General features: G+C 58.9%; 1 protein-coding gene across 1 annotated transcript; it reads right to left on the reverse strand.

Moving 5' to 3' along the window:
- Positions 1-1,715: 1,715 nt before the first annotated feature.
- On the reverse strand, positions 1,716-18,970 carry KLF16 (KLF transcription factor 16). The gene is made up of 2 exons (XM_084614436.1): positions 18,329-18,970; positions 1,716-5,854 (listed from the first exon to the last, which is right to left on the reverse strand). The coding sequence occupies exons 1-2, from the start codon at positions 18,738-18,740 to the stop codon at positions 5,556-5,558; spliced, it is 711 nt and encodes a 236-aa protein (XP_084470562.1). The 5' UTR covers positions 18,741-18,970; the 3' UTR covers positions 1,716-5,555.
- Between the last annotated feature and the right edge of the window lie 2,187 nt (positions 18,971-21,157).

Below are 21,157 nucleotides of genomic sequence, written 5' to 3' on the forward strand. Positions count from 1 at the left end.
TGTTACCCTGCTGCCAGTCTATTGAGGGGAAACTGAGGCACGGAGAGACACTGCTTGCCGGAGATTGCACAGCAAGCCAGCAGTGGAGCTGGGAATTGATCTCAACTACCAGTCATGCGCTGCAATAGGCAGAACTGTGCAGGGTGGCAGATGGGGTGAAAACAGAGGAAGCTCCAAATTAAGCGTGGACCGGGCCGGGGGAAGATCTAGCTTTGTCAGGGCTCCAGTAATCCTGCGCCTTCAAGCCACTGAAGACTCCGAAGGCCTAGATACCAATTATGTCCTGTTTAAGCCTAAGCCACATGGTTGATCTTCTGCCTAAGGAGTCAGTTTCACATCTAAAATGGTGCCTCCTCTCATTAGATCTGCTTAGCAAGGGCCCCTGGGACAAGCAGATCCGATTTTGGACCTCTCCCGCCTGTGATTTGGGGGGGGGGGGTTGGTCAGGATAGGAGCTCCCCCTGAGAGCACGGAACGCAAGCTCCCACTCACGCGTGCCAGCCGGCTCCTCGTCACCCAGTCAGTCCTGGTTCCAAACCGCTCTATAAAAGTCGCACTAAAAAAGTAAGGGGTCCCCCCGCCCCGCAAAAAAGCAGCAGCATTTGATTTTACTGTATAGAGATCTATTTATATAACTCCAGCTCTGATAGAGGAGACTCTGTAGAAATATCACACGCACACAGAATAAAGTTATTCCCTCTTGTAAGAAAAGAAACCATCTCACCACACTTATTAAAAATCACAAGCCAGAAAAATACCCACTTTGCATGGAATCTGGGGAGCCCAGATATAAACCTGCATCTTTCGATTGCTCTTGGTTGAGACGGATCTTGGTTACACTAGGTGAAGGGACTCAGTCTTTTCCATATGGGAACCACCCTCCAGTTTAACTGGGACCCATCCCCTCTTTCCATTTAGCAGTTCAAGAAGAGAGCAGAACCCCCAGGAGAAGGATCCCCGACACCCCTGTAAATCCAGAGCGACTCCACTGGAACCAGGGGCGTTCTAGATTTACTCCCCATGCAACCAAGATCAGAATCCAACTGCATAGGCAGAGAAATAGCGGGGGGGAAGGAAAGCTGGGGGAGGGGGAAGATCTAGGGCCCAGACCTTAATGGAAGCTTTGCATGAGTAAGGACCGCAGGGGTGGACCCCTAGCGAGGGACGCTCCCAGGAACAGCGACTGCAGGGAGATTATGCCCCCGTGACAACGGAGTTTGCCCCATTCCCCACCCCGATACTGGTGCTCTGAACCTTCAGGGATAAAGGGACCGGATTAATAAAGACACTGAAAGCCAACCAGCCCCTTGCCCCCAAGGAAATGCCAGGGGCGGAGGGCAGAATACAGAGAACCTACATTACCAGAGGGGCAAACACACCGCCGCTTGTGGCAACCTACGGCAGCGTCTGGGGGGGGCGACTGCATTGTATTCTTAAAGGGCCTATTCCAGTTCAACTCCTTGGGGGAAAAGGGAGAAATCAGTAATAAATAAGGAGGAAATAAGTGCATGGAGGCTGGGGGAGGACCCCTTTGGAGCTGGGGAGGGGAGGGCTGGCATCTCCAGGCTGCCAAGGTGGCCCCGTGCTGCACAAACGGCCTTTAATAACCAGCTGGCAAGTCCCCACAGAGAATCTCCCCACACGCCACAAAGGGAATTTCAGCTGGTGGAGGCAGTGTAGCCCCTCCCCCCACCCCCAGTTCACTGGACCCCCTCCTCCCCCACAACACGGCGTTCTGCCAGTCCCTCTCCTTGGAAGGGACCACACACCCACTGCCCAGGTTATAACAGGGCCCTTCCTGATCTAGCTTCGGTGGGGGCCAAGTGGCCCTGCTCAGTGCTATGGCCACCTCTCACCACGGTGGGGAAACTGAGGCCATGCAGGTCACTGGCTGCGTATGGGTCAGCAGGGACCCAGGGCAGCCCGCAGGCTTCAGCGATGCTTCCTTGGGTCACCAACATCTGCCTTCGCAGGTGCCGTCAACACTAAGCAAAAGCAGCCCAGCCTACGAGGGTCCCCTACCCCTGAGTCCCGCCCCCCACGCCAGCAATGATGCCAAGCGCTACAGGACAGGAACATCGGGGAACCCAGCATGCACTGGGGCAGGACGGCTAAGGCGGGCTGGGTCAGAATCGCTCCAGGTCAGGGCTACGAACTGGAGACACCGCTGGCTGCTGCAGAGGAAAGAGCCAGTGATAGCCCGGCGCCAGGTTTATCTGGGGAGGGGAGACGCCAGCCTCACCCGCACCAGCTCAGGCCACTAACCACTTCACGCCCCAGCCATGGAGCCCTTCCTGAAAGGTTGTTTCTAGATCACCTGCTTTTGCCCTCTCCTCACTGGTCCATTAAGTGCCCTCCTTTCCTCTCCTCCTCCACCCACTTAGCCATTCATAAGCCACTCCCCCCCCCGCCCTATCCCCATCACAGGGGCCCTGGGACCGCCCCAGAGAATAGTCACCCAGCGACACCCTTGCATGAGACAGCTGGTGGGAAAGGTTGGGCTCCTTCAACAGTTCTTGCTGGAAACAGATCCCCCCTGAAGCATCAGCGGAAAGCAGGAGAGAGACAGACAGGCAGCTCCCAAAAGGCCAGTCAATTTGTGAGCTGCAAAGCCTGGCTTGATGTGCACGGACAGGAAAGGATGCCAAGTCCCATTGCACAACACTGACGTGAGAAGGGACATGCTGGCTAATGCAGTACGTTTCAGTGTATTTTAAAGGTGGCCTTTGGCGAGCCGCCCCGAGAGGCGGCCGCTGCTCCCAGAACCAGGGTCCTCCAGCTGGGCTGGCGTCTCTTCCCGGCAGCCCCAGTTCAGGAGGCCAGAGACAAGGTCCAGCCAGAGGAGCTCCGCACAGTCCTCGAGCTCTGTCGCCGGAATCCTGGCCGCTGCAAGATCGGGCCCCAATCCCAGCAAGCTGCTGGCTTCTTCGAGACAGTCCAACGACCTGGGCCATTTGAGACAGTCCAACGCCACTGGAGATTGGTCCTGCAGAGCTGGGACCCAGGGGCCACGTGGAATACGGAGTTGGGGCAAAGGGGTCCGACTCCCAGCTGTTCCAAGCTTGAGGAACACCCAGCAGACCCATCCCAGACACGTCTCTGAAACGTTCCCGGGGGCGAGATTCTCTCCACAGAGCCCAGGGAAAGCACTGGGGGGAGGGGGTTTGCTTCCTGATCTAAAGCATGCCTGGATTGTAATGCTTGAGAGAGGCGTGGGTGCAGAGCAGCCTATGCCCAGAACAGGTGCGGTGTGGGCACTGGTAGGGCCAGTTCCCTCCTTGGTCCAACGCAGGAGGGGAGAGCCATGCCAGCTACACCGATGGCTTTGTTACCCAGGCGGTGGGACCCCGGGAACTGCCTGTGACCCAAAAAACTCGCTCCACCAAGGCCAATCGGCCTGGGCTCAAGCTGAAGCCCTGGAAGGCTCCAGGTTTCGTGGGGATAGCTGATGTTCAACCTTCTGGCCAGTGGCACACGAGCTTCCAGCCCGGTCGATCCCCAGTGCAGGCAGAACACCCGCGTCTACAAAATCACGCGGGGCAGCTCCTTGTCCCCCTCTAGTGGTCAGACCCCAGAGTCCGCTCCTGCGACAGAACGAACGGAGCTGGGCGCTTAGCTCAGGCGACACACTCACTGGTTTTAGAGCCAGAGGTCCCAAGTTCAATCCTCGTAGCTGACTCAACCAGGGGCATTACCGCACCCCACCCTGCAGCCCCGACCTACCTCCGGGCTGGGTCTACACTGGGAACTTACACCAGCACAGCTACGCCTCTGCCGGGCGTGAAAAAATCCACGCCCGAGCGGCGTAGTTAAGCCGACCAAACCCCTGGTGCAGTCAGCACTCGGGCGATGGAAGAATTCATCCGTCGACCTAGCTTCCACCTCTCGGGAAGGTGGACTGCCAAGAACAACGGGAGAAGCCCTCCCCTCGGCATAGGTGGGGTCTACACCAAGCGTTCCACCAATGCAGCTGCAGCAGGTTGAGTGTAGACACACTCTTAGGGACTTCAGTGCGGCTACTTGCGGCAGAGTCAAATGGAGCGTCCCACTTGGCTGAGAAAGGCTGCTATGTAACCACTGTTGGGCCAATAAACTAGTCCACTCTGATCAATGCACTTGACCTAGTGCAGTTCTGGGACAGGCCTGCTCTCGATGGACTCCAGTCACTTAGCCCTATATTTCCAGCAGTGACTGACTGATTTTTGGGGCACCCCACCTGACCCACCTCAAAGGGGCTCCCTGTGTCTTTAAAGTGCTGAGCACTCTTTGGGGAAAAAATTAAATTACAAGTTTTCAGGTCTCCGGTGGAGCGCGGAAAATCTGTGGCAACCCCCAAATCACCAAGAACCTAAACGCAGGCCCAAGCTCCCCTTAAAACAGCTGCACACGGCCAGGATCCAGCAGCAATATGCTGCGTAGACAAATTCTCAACCCGCACCCCCTTTAAAGAGGCTGGCTGAAGCGCCTGTCACACCCTCCCTCTTTACCCCCGCCCCCTGATTCCACAGCTATAAAAACCGATTCTGTCCATAAATAGATTCCTGCCTAAAAAGCCCAGCCCCACCCCATGGCAAGGACTGGACTGAGAGTCACTCGAAAGGTACATGACCCACCCAGTGCCAGTCACTCAGTCTGTGTCCACTGGCCAGACACCCACAGCTTGCAAAGGCCTCAGAAGGTTGCAGCTGGGGGGCATCAGTCCGTATAAATAAATATTCAGAATTCCCCTCTGGGAGAGGGAGCGGGAGGGAGATATCTATATATAGATATAGATATGCTGGGCTTCCCGCAGAGGCAGAGGGGAGAATTTCAGGGGAGCAGGTCCTGGTTTCCAGAAGGGGAGGGGAAGAGGGAGACGCAGGGGACTTCGGCCACTGGCCGTCTCCTCCCTGAGCAGCCTTCTGTCCCAAGAGTGAAGCAGTCACGGCCTCTGCGGACGGGGGGCAGAACTGGCCTGGTTTAAGCTGCCTTTGTCAAGGGGCCCCCAAGGTGTAAGCTGGAACCATCCCGAGGGTGCCCCCTGCTGGGGAAGTGTCATTGCAGAGAGGCGGCAAGGGCCCTGATTTGCCCCTCAGCATCTCCAGGGCGTAACAAGTCAAGCCGGTAGAGTCTGGCACGGTGGTAGCCGGGGGTTCCCGGAGAGGTGCCACGTCCCACCACCATGCAGGAGTCTGCCCCGGGAAGGGGCTGGCGGCAGCCGGGGCGAGGTCGTGGCCACCTCCCATCAGCCCCTTCCACAGCCATCAAGGGGGCACAGCACAGCCCGCGGGACTGGACGCCCGACCGTTGTGCCACGCAGGGCGGGGGTGGGGGACGCTGGACGTCACCACGAAGCCAGGTGGGGAGAGGCCGCTGCTCGAAGACACCCAGAACACGGAGAGGAAGAGCCCCGTAAGCAAGACCCCATCAGGGAGGAGCGGACGGTTCACTCCCCTGACAGATCCAAGGGCAGCCTTGGCACCGGGCCCTCTCAGCAGCTTCCTGGGCTGGCCTGGGCCAGGCGGCACCTTTTGGGGTCCGTGCCACTTGCTCCCCGCTCGGAGCAGCGCCAGCCCCTACAGGAACTTGGCTGGGCTGGGGGCAGGGCTGGCGACGGGGCTCCCCGCCAGGCTGCCGGGCGCTGAGTCGCTGGGGGAGACGCTGGGGCAGCCCTGCCGCTTGACCATGGAGGGGTGGAAGGCGGGGTGGCGGCGGGCATGCTTGGTGAGGTGGTCACTGCGCATGAAACGTTTCTCGCAGAGCGGGCAGGCGAACTTCTTCTCCCCGGTGTGGGTGCGGTAGTGGCGGGCCAGCTCGTCCGAGCGCGCGAACTTCTTGGAGCAGTAGGGCCAGGTGCACGGGAACGGCCTCTCACCTGCGGGGAAGGAAGGGAAGAGGGTGAGACACAGCAAGGAACCCATGGGGGACATCCCTGTGCCCCCTGCCCCGACCCCTTTGGACTCCCCCAGGCAGTCTCTGTGCCCCCCACCCCAACCCCTTTAGGACCCCCAGACAGTCCCCAGGCCCACCCTGGCCCCTTTGGACTCCTCCACATAATTCCCATATCCCCCACCCCACCACTAACCCACCCCTTTGGGTTCCCCCAGACGGTCCCTGTGCCCCCCCCACCCCTGACCCCTTTGGCCTCCCCCAGTCCTCCTGCTCCAACAGCACAGGCTCTTAACACTTCAGCTCAAGGAGACTCTCCACTAGCCATTCACCCTATAGGGTCTATGACACACAGCTGAGCAGTTTCAATTCCACCCAGTGGAGGGCAGTGTTACACACACCGGTCCAATAACAGTGTTGGACAAACAACCCAGGTGCATTGTGAGTTGCAGGCTCCAAGTTCTGGGCATTTGCTCTAGCCAGGGGCAGCTGGCTTGACAGGCCAGTGACATGATCTCATGCAGCTCTCATGTGTGAGCTCCGAGTCCCTGGACTGACCTGGGGAAGGGCTCAGAGCAATGCCGCTTGGAGAACGAGGCAAAGAGAAAGGGAAAGTTAATCATTCATTTTGGCTCCTACCCCTCCAAAACAATCTCCCGTGTCCCAGCTAGGTGGCAGCACGCTAATTAAGGACACTTCAATCTCTCTGGTCACTCGATTACAGACCTAAAAGTTGCAATTCTTTGGGGGAGGGATAGCTCAGTGGTTTGAGCATTGGCCTGCTAAACCCAGGATTGTGAGTTCAATCCTTGAGGGGGCCATTTAGGGACCTGGGGCAAAAATTGGGGATTGGTCCTGCTTTGAGCAGGGGGTTGGACTGGATGACCTCCTGAGGTCCCTTCCAACCCTGATAATCCATGAACAAAAAAACTTCAGAAACAGACTCCAAGGAGAGACTGCTGAATTGGAATTAATTTGCAAACTGGATACAATTAACTTGACTGGGTGTGGATGGGTCATTACACAAAGTAAAACTATTTCCCCATGTTTATTCCCCTCCCACCCACCCCCACTGTTCCTCAGACGATCTTGTGAACTGCTGGAAATAGCCCACCTTGATTATCACTACAAAAGGTCCGTTCCCGCCCGCCTCCTGCTGGTAATAGCTCACCTTAAGTGATCACTCTCATTACAGTGTGTATGGTGACACCCATTGTTTCATGTTCTCTGTGTATATAAAATCTCCCCACTGTATTTTCCACGGTATGCATCCGATGAAGTGAGCTGTAGCTCACAAAAGCTCATGCTCAAATAAATTTGTTAGTCTCTAAGGTGCCACAAGTCCTCCTGTTCTAATTAAGGACGGTGACACACACCACATTTCCCTGGGTTTGAGGATACTTCTGCCATGTGAGTCTTTCCCCCCCCGCAGAGTCAGAGAGCGGATCCCAGACAGCTGTGATCAGCGTCTCATGTGTTGCGTTACCAGGGAACCATGAGCGTGCGCCTCGCTCTGCTCCCCGTGTCCCCGAACCGCCCTGCAGCAGAACTGGGACGCCGGGAGGCACTGAACTGGAACAGCAGCGGGGGCTGTGGGGCAGGACTGAGGGGCAGCAGCAGAGCTGGGTGCAGGGAGAAATCGGGAATAGCACCAGGCACGACAGCCATTCTCTGGTAAACCAGGTCCGGTCAGACTATCGGGGGGAGTCTCCTTTCTCCCCAGGAAGGGGCAGTTCAGTTCTCCTGCAACAGACCCACCTCCCCCGGCTCTGGGCTGACCCTGGTGCAGGGCTTGTGCGAAAGAGAGAGGCTAGGGGGCGCTGTGCTGGGACAGGCCCAATGCCCACTCGCCCCGGACAGACAGCCCTGGAAACACAAATGCCGCATGCACCCCCTGCCCACGGGCAGCCCGCTCCGGCGAGCCGAGAGGACAGCTAGGACTACGCCAGGCCCGGGGACTAGAAGTGGGAAGTGATTTAACTGGGAATTGGTCCTGCTTCGAGCAGGGGGTTGGACTAGATGACCTTCAGGGGTCCCTTCCAACCCTGATATTCTATGATTCTATAAGTGCCCAGCAGACAGGCTCAGCCAAGGGTTTCAAGCCCACCCAACCCCTGGGGATCGTTTGCTGGTTCTAATCCGCCCCCATCTGCCTAATCCTGACACAAAGCAACTGACCTGAGCAAGAATTAAAAAAAACAGACCCAGAGAGGATGAAGGCAAAATTAAAACCTCAAATTAAGATGCGGCCGGCTCCGGCCTCCCCAGAGACTAATTAGATGCTGGGCACAGGGCTTCCAGCCTAGACCCCAGTTCATCAATCTCGCTCCACCCGCAGTGACTGCTGCCTCTCTTACTAGGGCGCCCCCTGCTGGTCAGCTGTAGGCTATGCCTGGACTCGCAAACTTGTCCGGACTGAAGGTATTTCGAAGAGAGCCGACACCCCATTGAGATCAAGGGGGCCAGGAGCGTCAGTACTAGAGACATAAGGGCCGTGCGTTCCTGGGGGCCTGTACAAGGGGCAGTTGGGCTGACAAAGCCGGGAGCCACTTGCAGCGAGACGCCGAGAGAACCCCAGGGCTTAATCTCACTAAGCTCCGTTCCAGGCTACAGCAGGTTCCTGCAATCACAAGTGTGACAGGATCGTCACCGGATCAACAGTGAGCGAAATTCCAACACAATCTGCCACTTGCGTCCTTTCTTCCGGTTTAACCCACCCAGCCCCTCGCCCCCAGCAGAAGGGTCCCAAGGCCCAGGAGGGGAAGATCACTGGACCCATGGCTGTTTCAGGTCTGATCCTGACTGACCCCTCCAGGCCACGTATCAGCGGGTTACCACTGTGCAGTTGGACAGTTAATGAAGCACCTGCATCTAGAGGTGCAGAGGCAGAGACTAGGGCCAAGTTAAACTTCCTTAAACGTTTTTTTTTTTCCACAACGTATGACACAGGTGGACTGCAGAGGAACTGCCAGACTGGATCAGAGCAGGGGCCCTTCTAGACCAGTCTCCTGTCTCAAACAGTGGTTAGCACCAGCTGCTTCAGCAGGAGGAGCAAGCAGTGATGGGGTAATCTGCCCCCAGCAAAGCTGGCTCCTGACCCCTATGGCCAGAAGCCAATTCATGCCCTGAGTTGGGTTTATCTCCCTGCCAAAATGCTTGTACCTTTAAACCGCACTGTTGAACTCTGGGTGATCTTTTTTTTAATCCTGCAAAACTCTTGACCCTGGTGATCCCTTGTAGCAAGGAGTTCCACGGGCCAGAAAGAAGCTCCTTCACCCATCTGTCAGTCGTCGAATGATGAGGTGGCCAAGTGTCAAGGTTTTAAAGTCAGCATAGATTTGGGGCGACCAGCCTCCCCCACTCACAGCTTTGTCCCTGGTAAGCGACACGACTATGAAACATTTAAACCACATCACCCTGCTCTGTGAATCCCACGCACGAGAGGCTTTCCCCTGACTGCACAATCATCAGTTGGCACGATCTCACACAGCGGTTTTCGACAGGAAAACACAGCCCCCGTCACTGGTGTTACAAATAGCTTCTCCTGACTTGCGTAAGCCCAGGGCAAAGGAGTTGGGCGGCGTCAGAAGCGGCTCCAATTTCAAGAGCTTTTTCCCAGCCCCAGTGTGAGTCACAGCCCAAGCTTGGCAGAGGAGCGTGGGATGTTCAGGGGACCCTTTCAAGGTAAAATAAAATCAAAAGTCTTTGCTTATTCCTGTAGCCCCCCAACCCTGCAAACCGCTCCTGGCAGGCTTAACCGGGCTCCCTTGGACTTCAGAAGGGCTTCTCAGAGAGTCATGCTAAGCACATGTCATAGCAGCTGTGCCTAGGAGATCTGACAGATCATTGGCCACCATTGACCTGAATTTAACAGGCATGTTTATTAGCGTTACAGTAGCACCTGGCGGCTCCGATCAGGGGCCACGGGCTAGGGTGACCCTACGTTCCGGTTTGGCTGGGGCAATCCCCATTTTTAAGCCCCATCCCAGGTGTCCCGACATTTTTGGCAAAACTGGGCACTGGTCCGGTTTGCTCTGACCAACTGATCATCAGCTGGACCAATGCCCAGTTTTGCCCAAAGGAGTGGAGCCCGCCCTGCTACGGGGGCACGGAGGAACGTTTGCGGGGGGGGGGGCGGGGGAGGTGGCAACACCAGGCAGGTCGGGCTGGTCCCACGCGGGCGGGACGGGGGGGGCGGCGAGGATGACTTGGGCCGGCCTCGCACAGAGTCCTGTTTTCACTCAGGGAAATCTGGTCACCCTAGCGAGGCCCCCGTGCAGTAGGCCCCCACCACAGAAAGAGAAGGGCCCTGCCCCGCCTGTGATGCATTATGTGGTTTGTTTTTGCTGCCTGGAGTTTTGTATTAGTAACACCTCCACAGACGATTAATAATGAATGCCTTGAAAGTCTTGTTTGCTTGTCTGTATTCCCAGGCTCGCATCCCCACACGAGCCACTGGCCGCTTTCACGTTGCGCTTCTCAAGGCCCACCTCCTTTGCCCTCTTCATTAAAATACTTCTACTCAGCTCAGATTCTGCACAAACAAGAGGGACGCAGGGCAGCAGCTAGATGGGTGAGGGGCTGTAAGAATTCCTGGCTCTACCACCAACCCACAGCATCACCCAGGGCAAGTCACGGCCCTCCTGTGCCTCAGTTTCCCCATCTGCGAAACAGGGATACCACTACTTCCTCTGTGTTTTGAAAAGCTTTGCTCCCTGACGTCCGGGACGTGCTCTGAAAACCCTGGTAACTCGACGGGAAAGGCGTTCGGCTGCTCTGTGCCCACCAAGACTGCAGCACGCAGTGCGAGTCAATGGTATGCCTACTCTTACACCGTGACAGCAGAGACACTCGCGACAGCAATGGGAGGGGTTCTCCTGTCCCTGTGGTTAACCCCCCGCCCCGAGAGGCAGTAGCGGGGTCAGCAGAATTCTTCCATCGCCCCAGCACGGCCGGGGGTGGGGGGAGAGGGGATTTGTCATACCCGGAGAGACGTAGCTACGCCAATGCAAGTATTCAGTGCAAACCAGCCCTAAGACACTGGTCAGCGTCCCTTTGAGTCCCTGCCCCTGGATCCAGCCCTTTGGTAGGGAGGCCAAGCCCTGCCGCCCCTCCCCAGCACACGAAGAGAAATGCCCGCTGCCCATCTATGCCCACTTACGCCTACCGTCAGGCCCCAGCTGGCGCCTGCTCAAAATGCATCCGCTGCTTCGGTTGTCCTGCCTCGAACCGGAGCGAGCCAGACGCTCAGGGCAGGAGGCAAGAGCGGGGGATGGGAGCGCACACTTCAGGCCCCAGGATTTGCAGCCCAGCCCCCAGCCCTGGAGAACAGCTTGTGTCACACAAGAGGCCAGAGAGCCGCGCGGTGTCGGAGCCGGCCCATCGCTCCGCATAAGTGTCAGAAGCTCCTCAGGTCAGGCATAACCTCCCGCCCCTCCCCTGCCTCCCACGCTGTGCCTGCTGTCTGCACGGAGGGGGAAGCCAGGGGACAGCAAGCAGTGGGGGAAAGCAGCTACAGCTGGGTTTGCCAGCGGGCTGTGACTCGAAGGGGACACAGGCTAGGCTAGCCGCCAACAGAGAGCAGGGTGGGCTGGTCTCCTTGCAGGGGTGCTCCCCGGCGGCGCTGGGCCTGGACAGCTTTTAGAACCAGCATCCTGTGCAAGGGGCTAAATCCAGGAAGATCTGCTCTGATCCCTGTTCATTTCACCATCCCTACCCGCATAAAGCCCACGGCCCCTCCCAGCGCATCCAGCCCATACAGAGCATACCCACAGCGCTTTCTGGTCACTGCAAGGCACTGAATGGACACTGAACTGCACCCAGGTGGGCAAATGCCACTGACACTTAGCTGGAGGGTGGAGGGGGGGCCCAGAGGTCACCCGCACAAGGTCACAGCGGACACCGGCAGCAGAGTTGCTAATGGGACCAAGGCATCTTGAGTCGTGGTTCGCTGCCCCGAGCGCATGCCCGGCCTGCCTCTGCTGCCACGTGAGCGAAGCTGCCCACGGCTTGCCAAGCTAAACACTTGGGTTTCCCCTTGGCTACGGCCACGGCATCGTTCAATGCCAGGGGGCCCAGGTGAGGGGCAGAGAGGAGGCCCTAACCTTTGAACTTCAGAGGGCGTGAGACCAGGCCCACCCGACTAATTCAATGCAACCCTCCCCGCTAGGAGTAATTGCACGCCCCTTCCTCCCCCGCAGCTCTCAGGGGCTGCTGACAGGCAGCATGGGGACTGCCCCATGACTCATCCTGCCAGCCCAGCTCAGCAGGGTTTGGGAAACCCTTTTGTCTTGGAGCAAAAACAAACATTAAAGCCAGGAACAAAACACCTCACCCAAGCCACCAAAGGACCGAGCCCCAGGCCAGACATTACAGCTCAGGCTGATCCTCTCTAGAAGGGGAGGAGAGGGGAGGCCCAAACACCGGCAGGGCAAGAATTCAGCACAGGAAGGGCAGCGAGGACAAGGCCCTGGCTCCGGGTCGCTGCTCTGGGGGTGGGAGCCAGTGACGGAGGTCCCAGCCCTGGCTCTGGGTTCACAGAGGCACGGTTAATTCCTGGCAGGGGATTTGTGGGCAGGGGCGGGGGGCAGCGCCAGGAGCTGCTTTGGGAACTCCATGGGTTAACGCCACATGCAAGCGACTCCCTCTCCCGCCTGCGCTCCAGAAGAGACATGGGCTCCCGACGCCGCGTGCAGCCAGGGAATCTCACACACCATCTGTGTCACCAGCCCTGAGCCAGCTCCGTCGCAGCAGCAGGGTGAGACGAGGACAGAGGCTCCGTCGGCACGGGATCATCCAGCTCTGCGGCACCGCAAGCCCTCCCGGAGCATGGAGGCTGCCCCCTCCTCCACGTCCTGTGCTTTCGTTCAGCGGTTCAAGCCCTGCTCCAGAACCAGGGCGTCCGGGACTGTGCCCACAGGATGGTCCAAAGGCAGAGGAGAAGGAGTAGGGGCGAGGGGTCTGTCAGGGCCCAACCCAGGCATCTTAGGGCAGCTCCAGCCCCCGCAGTTCAGCCCAGTGCAGAGATAATCTCGCCACTCAGGGGGTTTCCTAACAGCCGGGATTTAAAGGGGACGGCGTCAAGCAGTTTAGACCCCAGGTTCCGCACCCCTCGGACGCTGCGATCGGGCACTCTCCATGCTCGGTACCAACCGTGCCACCTCCAGGCAAGCACACACCAATTGCCACACGCTTCCAACACACACACACCCCCTCCCCAGGCCATGGAAGAACCAGCTGCCCCCCTGCTGCGACCGGGGCATGCACAGGAGCTGCCGGAGTCAGGCGTCCACATCGCCCTGACGGTCGGGGGGGGGAGTCGAGAGTAACTCCCTCGGGGGCTCTGAAAATCCCAGGCAGCTCCCGTGCAGCTCTGTTTACCTGCAGGACCTACAGTCAACAAGGCAGGGGGCTGGGAGCGAGAATGCTGCTGTTCGATTCCCGGCTCTGCCACTGACTCACAGCACGAGCTTCGGTGAGTCACCCAACCACGCTGTGCTTCTGGGGAGAGGGGGTGCAGCGGTGGAGACCCCAAGAGAGAAACGAGGTGTTCAAAACAGGGGGCAGGGTGGCCTAGTGGACTGGGACTCTGGAGACACCGTGGCATCCAGGGACCAAATGTAAGGACTTCCTGCTGGACGGTCTCTGTCCCCCTCCACACTGGGGACGGCTGTTCTGTAGGTTCTCGCCTGTCTCTGGGCATCTCCCACTCACTAGGGTGCTACCAGAGGAGAGGCCTTAGCAAAGGGCTGGCTCCGACATTGATCCACGTAAGGGCCTCAGCCTTCCCCTCCTCCGCTCCCTCCTGCCACCAAGGCTTTGCACCTAGGCTGCCCCATCCCTCTCTGTTCGCCCTCTGGGTCCAGCCCTCTGCAAAGGCCGAACTCGCTCCCCCAGCAGCCACTTTCCTTGGAAAGGGAGGACGGAGCCACTGAGGAAATCAGGTTTCTCTCCTGGGGCTTCCTAGGTTGTTTTGCCAGCAGCCTGGCTCCAACCCCCCACCACCCCCAGGGGACCTGGCTTTTCCCCACCTCCCTCCCACCAGAGGCTCAGGTTACAAGAACCCTCTAGCCCAGCCACACTCTAGCTGCTCCTTTGTAGAGGGGGGGGGAGGCTCCGCTGACGTCCTGAGTGACACCCCCTCCCCTCCCCCCCCACAGCGCCCCAGCTCCTAGTGCCTCTATTTCAAACCACGCTGCCTCTTCAAGTTCAAACCGTCCCGAGTCCAGCCATCACACCACAATGGGGCCTTTTGTCCCCAACGAGGCGACAGCAGACCCCACAGCTCAGTGCCCAGCACACAATGCCACGGGCCCGAGTCCGGCTGCCTCTCTGCGGGCACACCAGAGCCAATCTGCGGGGGAGCAAAGCCCCCCGGGATGCCAGCTTGGGGTAAGCGAGACACACACAGTCCGCCCCGACACAGGACCCCGTGAGGCGTAGCCGGCCAGCAGAGGCAGGGGGCGGCCCTCCCAGCGGAAAACTGGAGCGGCCCCACCTAAGCACAAAAGGGAAAGCAACACACGTCATGGGAGGCATCCGGGAAGCGCTTCAGGCAAGGCCATTTTGGATCAGGTCTGGAACCCGAAGCGCTCGACCGGAAGGGTACCCAGTACAAAGCCTGGTTTCCAGAGCACCCACAACGCCCGTTGACCTCAACCAGAGTCACGAGCAGTCAGCATCTTGACATGGCAGACCCCTTCCTCAGCCCTCTCATAGGATCTAGGTGACCAGCTTCCTTGGGTCGTAAAAGACCAGTTGGGTGCCTAATTGCTACAATTTTAGCAAGAGTGGGCCAAGCACTGAGCAGGCCCCGGGGACACTGGCTCTACACAGGAGAGATGAAGGACAAGCCAAGGATACTTCTTGCTCCTCTCCCCCCGTCTTACAACCCCAACAGGAGGAAGAAACTGGCAGATAGCTAGGCCAAAAACATCGTGGCAGGCATCTGGGGCACAGACATCGTGGAAATGGTACAGTGGGGATGTTGACACTGCTCTGGGCATTCGGTGAGCGTGCAAAAGGAGTGGGTGTGCATGCACGTGTGCAAGGGGAGCAAGCCACACCCCAAGGACACATGAGGGAAGGAGTAGGGAAAACCAGGCAGAACCTGCCCACCATGGGGATTTCAAAGGGCTTCAGAGGAATTTTAGTAAAACTGCTCAATCTTCTGTCCGCTCCTCGGGTCCGTACAGCTCCTAGCACCACGGGACCCCAATTTGGGGCCTGTTCTACACCTAAAATCTAGCTCGATATAGCTACGTCTCTCGAGGTGTGCAAAATCCACAACCTTGAGCGACACAGCCCTATCTCCCGGAGTAGACACAGCTAGGTGAAGGGAGAAAGCTGCTGTCACTCGGAGAGGTGGGGTCCCTGCACTGACGGAAGAACCCCGTTCTGTACAGCTGTGTCTACACTACGGGGTTATGCTGGCACAGCTATGCCAATATAGTCCCCATAGTGCAGACATACCCATAGTTATACCAGGGCAAAAACCGTATAGTCCAGCCCTCGAATACTGCACGGACCAATGGCTTCACATCCCCACTCCAGACGCCGCAGGGCAAGTTTCCTATTCACTGTGGGCTGGGGCATTTTTCAAGCCACACCAGTAGATCTCTTCCAGGCTCTAATTTGGGAGAGACTTTATCACACTGGGGATGAGTATTACACCCCAGGAGGGCCCCCTTTACATATGCACATTACCATTAGCCAGCTACTACCCTGCCTAAATTAATCCAGCATATGGTCAGCCCTCAGAACTCACTGCTGTTGTGGCCTTATCTGAAGCCAGAGGATGGTGAACCCAGGCAGGTCACCATACATCAGTGCATCCGCACTTCTACAGTAGGGCTCTGCACTGGTGCACATCATCAGTGTAACTACCCCAGTCAGGGTGAGGCCCGTTGACCAGGTCTCTCTCCACGCAGACCAGGAGAGGTCACTCCCAAGGTCCAGCCCCCATCCTCCGTGGTAACAGGGAGCCAGCGAACCAGCATGGCAGTTCCACACTGAAATCAAAGGACAACAATGTGCTCTCAGCAAAGCTAAACCAACACCCCCACCAACACAACTGATTATACACACCATTGATCAAGGCTCATGGGTCATGTCGGACAGCAGATAATTGCAGGCAGTTGCTCCCAACTGGTGCCACCATCGTTATGGTGCCTAGGAGCACTTGGAGTGAAGAAGCCAGCCATGGCTTTCAATGCATCCTCACTGGGGACGCCAGGTTTCACGCCTCGGCATCTTGCTGACTGATAACTATGGTGGCAACTGTGGGAAGAAGCTGCCGACTCCATGAGACCCTCTGCTCCTCCTGAGGTTGGGCAGAGACACTGCAGGCCCACTCCCAATCTCCCACAAACCCACCTGACCCCACCGATTCCCTGGGGAGAGAGAGGAGAGTTGGGCCCCAATTGCTTTGGGTCTCCGTATAACCCCAAACTTTCACGGCCTCTGGGTTGGCAGCAGTCCAGATCTGAACTCTGTGAATGATGCCTGCCAAGACCAAAAAGAAGTCCTGGATCCAAACGCTTCCTAACGCTGGATTGCAAGACTCCCCACAATGGGCCGGTAAAGATCATCCTAACAATAAGCCACTCCCTACCATATATTTCCGTGCAGTTTACATTAGGTGTGAGTTTAACACTGCAAAAGGGGTCAGTGACACGACCAGCTCACGGCTCGGGGCCAGGCAGGCCTGATCAACACAACAGACTTCCGCCAGCATCCCCACGTCGGTCAGGGGTGCGATCTCTGACCGACTCAGCGGGCCCCTCATATAGGCACAGTTATCGCCGCAAAGAAGTGCAGTTTTATCGGGCCAGCTTATTTCACTTGAGGGAGCACACAGCGTTGAGGATATAAGCTGCATCCGCACGAAGAGCGCATCCCTGGGGTGGTCTCCAGTACCTGGCCTCCGTCTCCCCAAGAATCCGCAGGTAAGGCCCACTGAACCCACGCTTAAGAACAGTAACCCAGACACTCATTCAGCCCCTGCCCTGTTCGCCCAGTGGCTAGAACCAAGGCTTACTAATGAAGGGCCTCTTATCTTTCCTCCCCCATGCTGCCACCCTGCCCAATTAGAAACAAGGGGGGGGAGGGAATTAATCACACTCCCTCCCTGATCTCCTCTGCTCTGTTCGGTGCCAATGCTCCACCCTCCTTGCCTGGCACCAATGCACGTGCAGCAGCCTCCCCAGTGCACCAGGGCGAGACAGAGAAGCAGGAAACCAGGAAGCTTCCGCCCTGTGCTGGGATTTTGCCCCCTCCCCCTTCACTTCCATTTCTGCCTCCTGCCTCTCACCAGCCCCACCCACCACCTTAGGCAGAGAGGCACCAGGCGACCTCGTGCCCAGGGGAGAGCTGCCCTAGGGATTCCTGTGACGTACCCTGTGCCTCCCCGAGAGCCGGCTGCACCCCACAGACTCAGTGCGCAGGAAGCGCCAGCCCCGGGATTCGGGGGCAGGCCAGGCCCCCTGCCCCCGACTACAAGCCACACAGGGCCACTTTCAAAAGTCGAAGGGCTTCGGCCACGTCCAGAGGTCAGCGGGGATGGGCGCTACTCCCGGAAACCGGGGCCATGGAAGAGATCCGTGGGGAGCAGGTCACACAGGGCAGCAGGCCCCAGGACCTGGTGTGCACACACTTCAGTCCCAGTCCCCCGCCACGCACACAGAAAGAAAGCTGCACAGTGTTGCATGGCAGAGAAGGAAGGGAAGCGTGTCACAGGCCAGGGCCACGCCCCCCTGACAGCCCAAGCCCCGCCCTTCCCACAGAAGGGTGGGGGGAGGGGCAATAGACTGGGGCCCTGGGCAAGCCCCATGACCCTTTGGGGCTGCAACTCTTGGATTTGAGGCCAATGGAAATTAAGTGGCGTTGTTCCACGCAGCGGGGCGGGGGTTGGACACAACTTCAGACGGCTTAACCCCCCCCCCCTCCCCAGCAAAAAGAAGTGACATCACCGTGGCCCCCCCCCCCCGCCCACCAGCCACAGGGAGGCCTCCGGGGTAGGTCACGGGGGCGGGTGCCTGGGAAGCGGGGTCACAGCCCCCGGGGCGAAGGAGGGAGATCGGTGCAGGATAAAGCCACCATCTGATAAAGCGACGGGGGGGGGTCCTACCTATGGGCATGAGGGGGGCATGGGGTACCGGGGAGATGCGAAAGGACTGGAGCGGTGGAGTGGGGTGGCGGGACCCCAGGAGGGAAAGGGGGGTGCAGGAAGAGCAAGGGGAGGTGGGTAAAGGCGGGGCCCCTCGTGGGTGGGGGAGGAGGGAGAACACGCGCGCAGGAGCAGGGGGGAGGAAAGTGGGGCCGGGGGAGGAGCGTGAGAGCGGAGGCGGCGGAGAGCGGCGAAGGCAGGATGGGGGGGGGGCCGCGCAAGGAGGGGGCAGAGTCGGGGGCAGGTGGGGTCCCCACGCGGGGAGAAGGGGCAGAGTGGGGGAGGCGGCCTCACCTGTGTGCGTCCTCAGATGCGCCTTCAGGTGGGACGATTTGCCATAAACTTTGCAGCAGCCCTGGAAGTGACAGCGGTGCCGCTTGCCCGGGGAGGAGAGGCTGGGGCTGTGGCCGGGCAGCGGGGCGCGCTGGGGTCCGCCGCCCCCGTCGGACAGGGTGGTGTAGCCGCTCTCCAGGTCCCCCCCTCCGGCCGACGAGGACGAGTTGCTGCTCTCCGAGTGCGCCGAACCGGGGCGCGCCCTGCAGCCGGCCGCCGCCTGGGCTGCGCCCCGGAGCGTGTCCCGCACCTCCCGGTCCTCGCTGCTAGCGGGATCGGGGCTGGGGAGGCTGGAGGCGGCGGCGGGGTGGATCAGAGCCCCGCTGGAGATAGACACCAGGCACTCGGCAGCTAGGTAATCCAGGCAGGACATGGCTCTCCAAGGGGGGCCCCGGCGGGACTGAACAGGGGGGGCCCGGAGCTGCTCCACTCGCCTCGCCCGGCTCCGGGGAGAGATCCGCAGCCTTTGTGTCTCCAGGCGGCCGAGAAAGCGGCGGCTGCTAAGGCTCGGGTGGCCCCTGCTCCGCCTCCGAGCGCACCGAGTGGCTGCGCCGCGCCCTGGCGCACGGAGAGAGACCGGGACACCCTTCCCCGCCCCGCCGGGAGCGCACGCACCGCACCGCCCGCCCCAGGGCGTGGGCTGCAAGCGGGGGGGGCGGGCCCCGCCCCCCAGCCCAAGGCTCCCCCCACTCTCCGCCAGGCTCCGCCTCTTGGCACATCGGCCCACACGCCGGCGGGAGGAGCGCATGGGGGGTGTAATGGCCCCCGGTGAGGAGAGGGGCCGGCGGCGGCTGCTGGCCCGCCCCCAACTCCGCGCGTCTCAGCACAGGGCGGGCGGCAGCCCCCTCCCCCAGGCACAAGCGGCAGCAGGGTGCGACCCCTTCCCACCAGTGCCATGCTGCTTCTGGCCTCCCAGCCCGCCCCTAAAGCCGGCACAGCCTGTGATCTCCTCTCGGACCAGCCAAGCTCCGGAGACCCTGGAGCCTCCCCTCGCCCCCCACGCGTGGACATGGGTCTCCTCTGATCACCATGATGTGGAGTGTGTCTCCAATTCTCCATCCCTGTGGCCTCTGGACTAGGCCCACGGGGCACATGCCCTTCCTCTTTCCCCTTGGCTGCCCAGATCAAAGGGGCCCAGGACCTCTCCCCCAGCTCCTGTCACAAATTCACAATCCCCCCCCCCCCCCCCCCCGGGTTATCCAGGATACCCTGCACACAGTGGGAGATCCCTGCGTTTCCCCCATCCACCCTTGGTCTAGTTATATGTGCCAGGCCAGCTCACCCAGCACCCAGTTCAGCACCTGCTAAGGCCCTGTGTTTGCAGCACCCTCACTGGGCATGGACAGTCACAAACGGCCACAGGCAGAGTGGAGAAACAGCCCTGGGGCCCAACTCACCGTTCTGACCAAACCAGGATTGTTCTCCTGCTCCGTGGGGGATGCCCCTGAGCTCTTCAGGGTGTGTTGCCCCTCTGGTGAGGCTCATGCCCAGTCCCCACGTTGGCCTTGTGGCTCCCAGGGTCGAAGTGGGGGAAGCATCAGGGTATCTCCTAAATGCCACCAGCTCATGGCATCAAAATGAAACCGCACTCCGGGCAGATCTGTGACTGTGACCCTCCTTTTTCGTGTGCTTTCATCAGTGAAGCAGTTAAAAACATTAAGATGCAAGGATTCATTACTTGGGCAGCTGAGTAACAGGAACGGGGCATATCACACTCTCAGAGGCCCTGTTTCGGGCTGGTGGGCCGCAGGCTCTCAGACCTCACTGCATTCGTTACTCACACGTTCATGCCTTTCTCTGTGACCCTTATGATTATAGGGCTTTTCCCCCGCTAATGAAAGCTGAGATTCTAACCCTCCTACTCCTGGGCTGAAGCCAACCTCTGCCTTTTGCGGGGCAGGCGGCTGGAGATAGGCAGGATGGTCTGATCGGTCTGGCCATGCCTTCGGAGGACACGATGGCAGCCTCCAAAGAGGGTCACTCACTCAGCCCAATACAAGTCCTGGGTTAAGAGATCCTTCAGACTTCCTTCAGGGTTTGACAGGAGCATTCATGCGCATGGGGTGAAGGAACAGGTCCTATCGCATTCAAGCTGCCTCCTTAAGATTTTTAGTTCCCTTTAGAGACACAGGGCGTGGGGCAGTTATTAAGCCATCCTGGAGAGGGCTGTTCATAACTAACTGCTGGGCCTGGCCCTTTGGTGGCTGCTTGTTAGAGCCGGCGTCCCGATCTCATATCCAGAGGTGGGACCGTCCTGTGGGTGAGAGTCTCAGAGATTCGTTGCCATCTGGAGAGGGACTCTGAGTTGGAATTCCCCTGCTCTGGCCAATAGGATGCAGGCCAAGCTTGCCCCAGCTGGGAGTCACCTTTGGCATCTCATCAGGGTGCTGTATTCAGGAACCGTGGCATCCTGTCCCTTGCTGCTCACCTGTCCTCTTAGCAGTTACTCAGTGTCTCCAATAGCCCATACACACGACCCCTCCATTTTGTGGATCACTGGTTACAACGGAGCCAGACAGAAAACCTAGCGATAGGCATTAGGCAGAGTAGCTAAAGGGCAGCAGAATGCCAGCCATGCTCTGCAGGGATCTGTAGAATGAGGCCCCCAATTCTTATAGGGGCATTTGGGTGCTTCCATAACCCAAGGTTAACAAGGTCACCGCCAAGCTGTTCTCAGCTCATTGCACTTTAGCACCCGCTACTGGTTTAGTGAAGGCAGCCCGTGGGTTCTGGGGTGAGAGAGCAGCGATTCCGAGGCAGATTTGCAGTAAACTGCAGCAGCCAGCATGG

Source organism: Lepidochelys olivacea (assembly GCF_965140295.1).
Source record: "Lepidochelys olivacea isolate rLepOli2 genome assembly, chromosome: 25".
Classification (NCBI taxonomy): domain Eukaryota; kingdom Metazoa; phylum Chordata; order Testudines; family Cheloniidae; genus Lepidochelys; species Lepidochelys olivacea.

Excerpts from the sequence above, each read along its gene's own strand:
- KLF16 (XM_084614436.1), bottom strand. The coding sequence starts at position 18,740 with ATGTCCTGCCTGGATTACCTAGCTGCCGAGTGCCTGGTGTCTATCTCC. Across the intron at positions 5,855-18,328 it reads GCATCTGAGGACGCACACAG|GTGAGAGGCCGTTCCCGTGC; the intron begins GTGAGGCCGCCT and ends CCTTCCCCGCAG.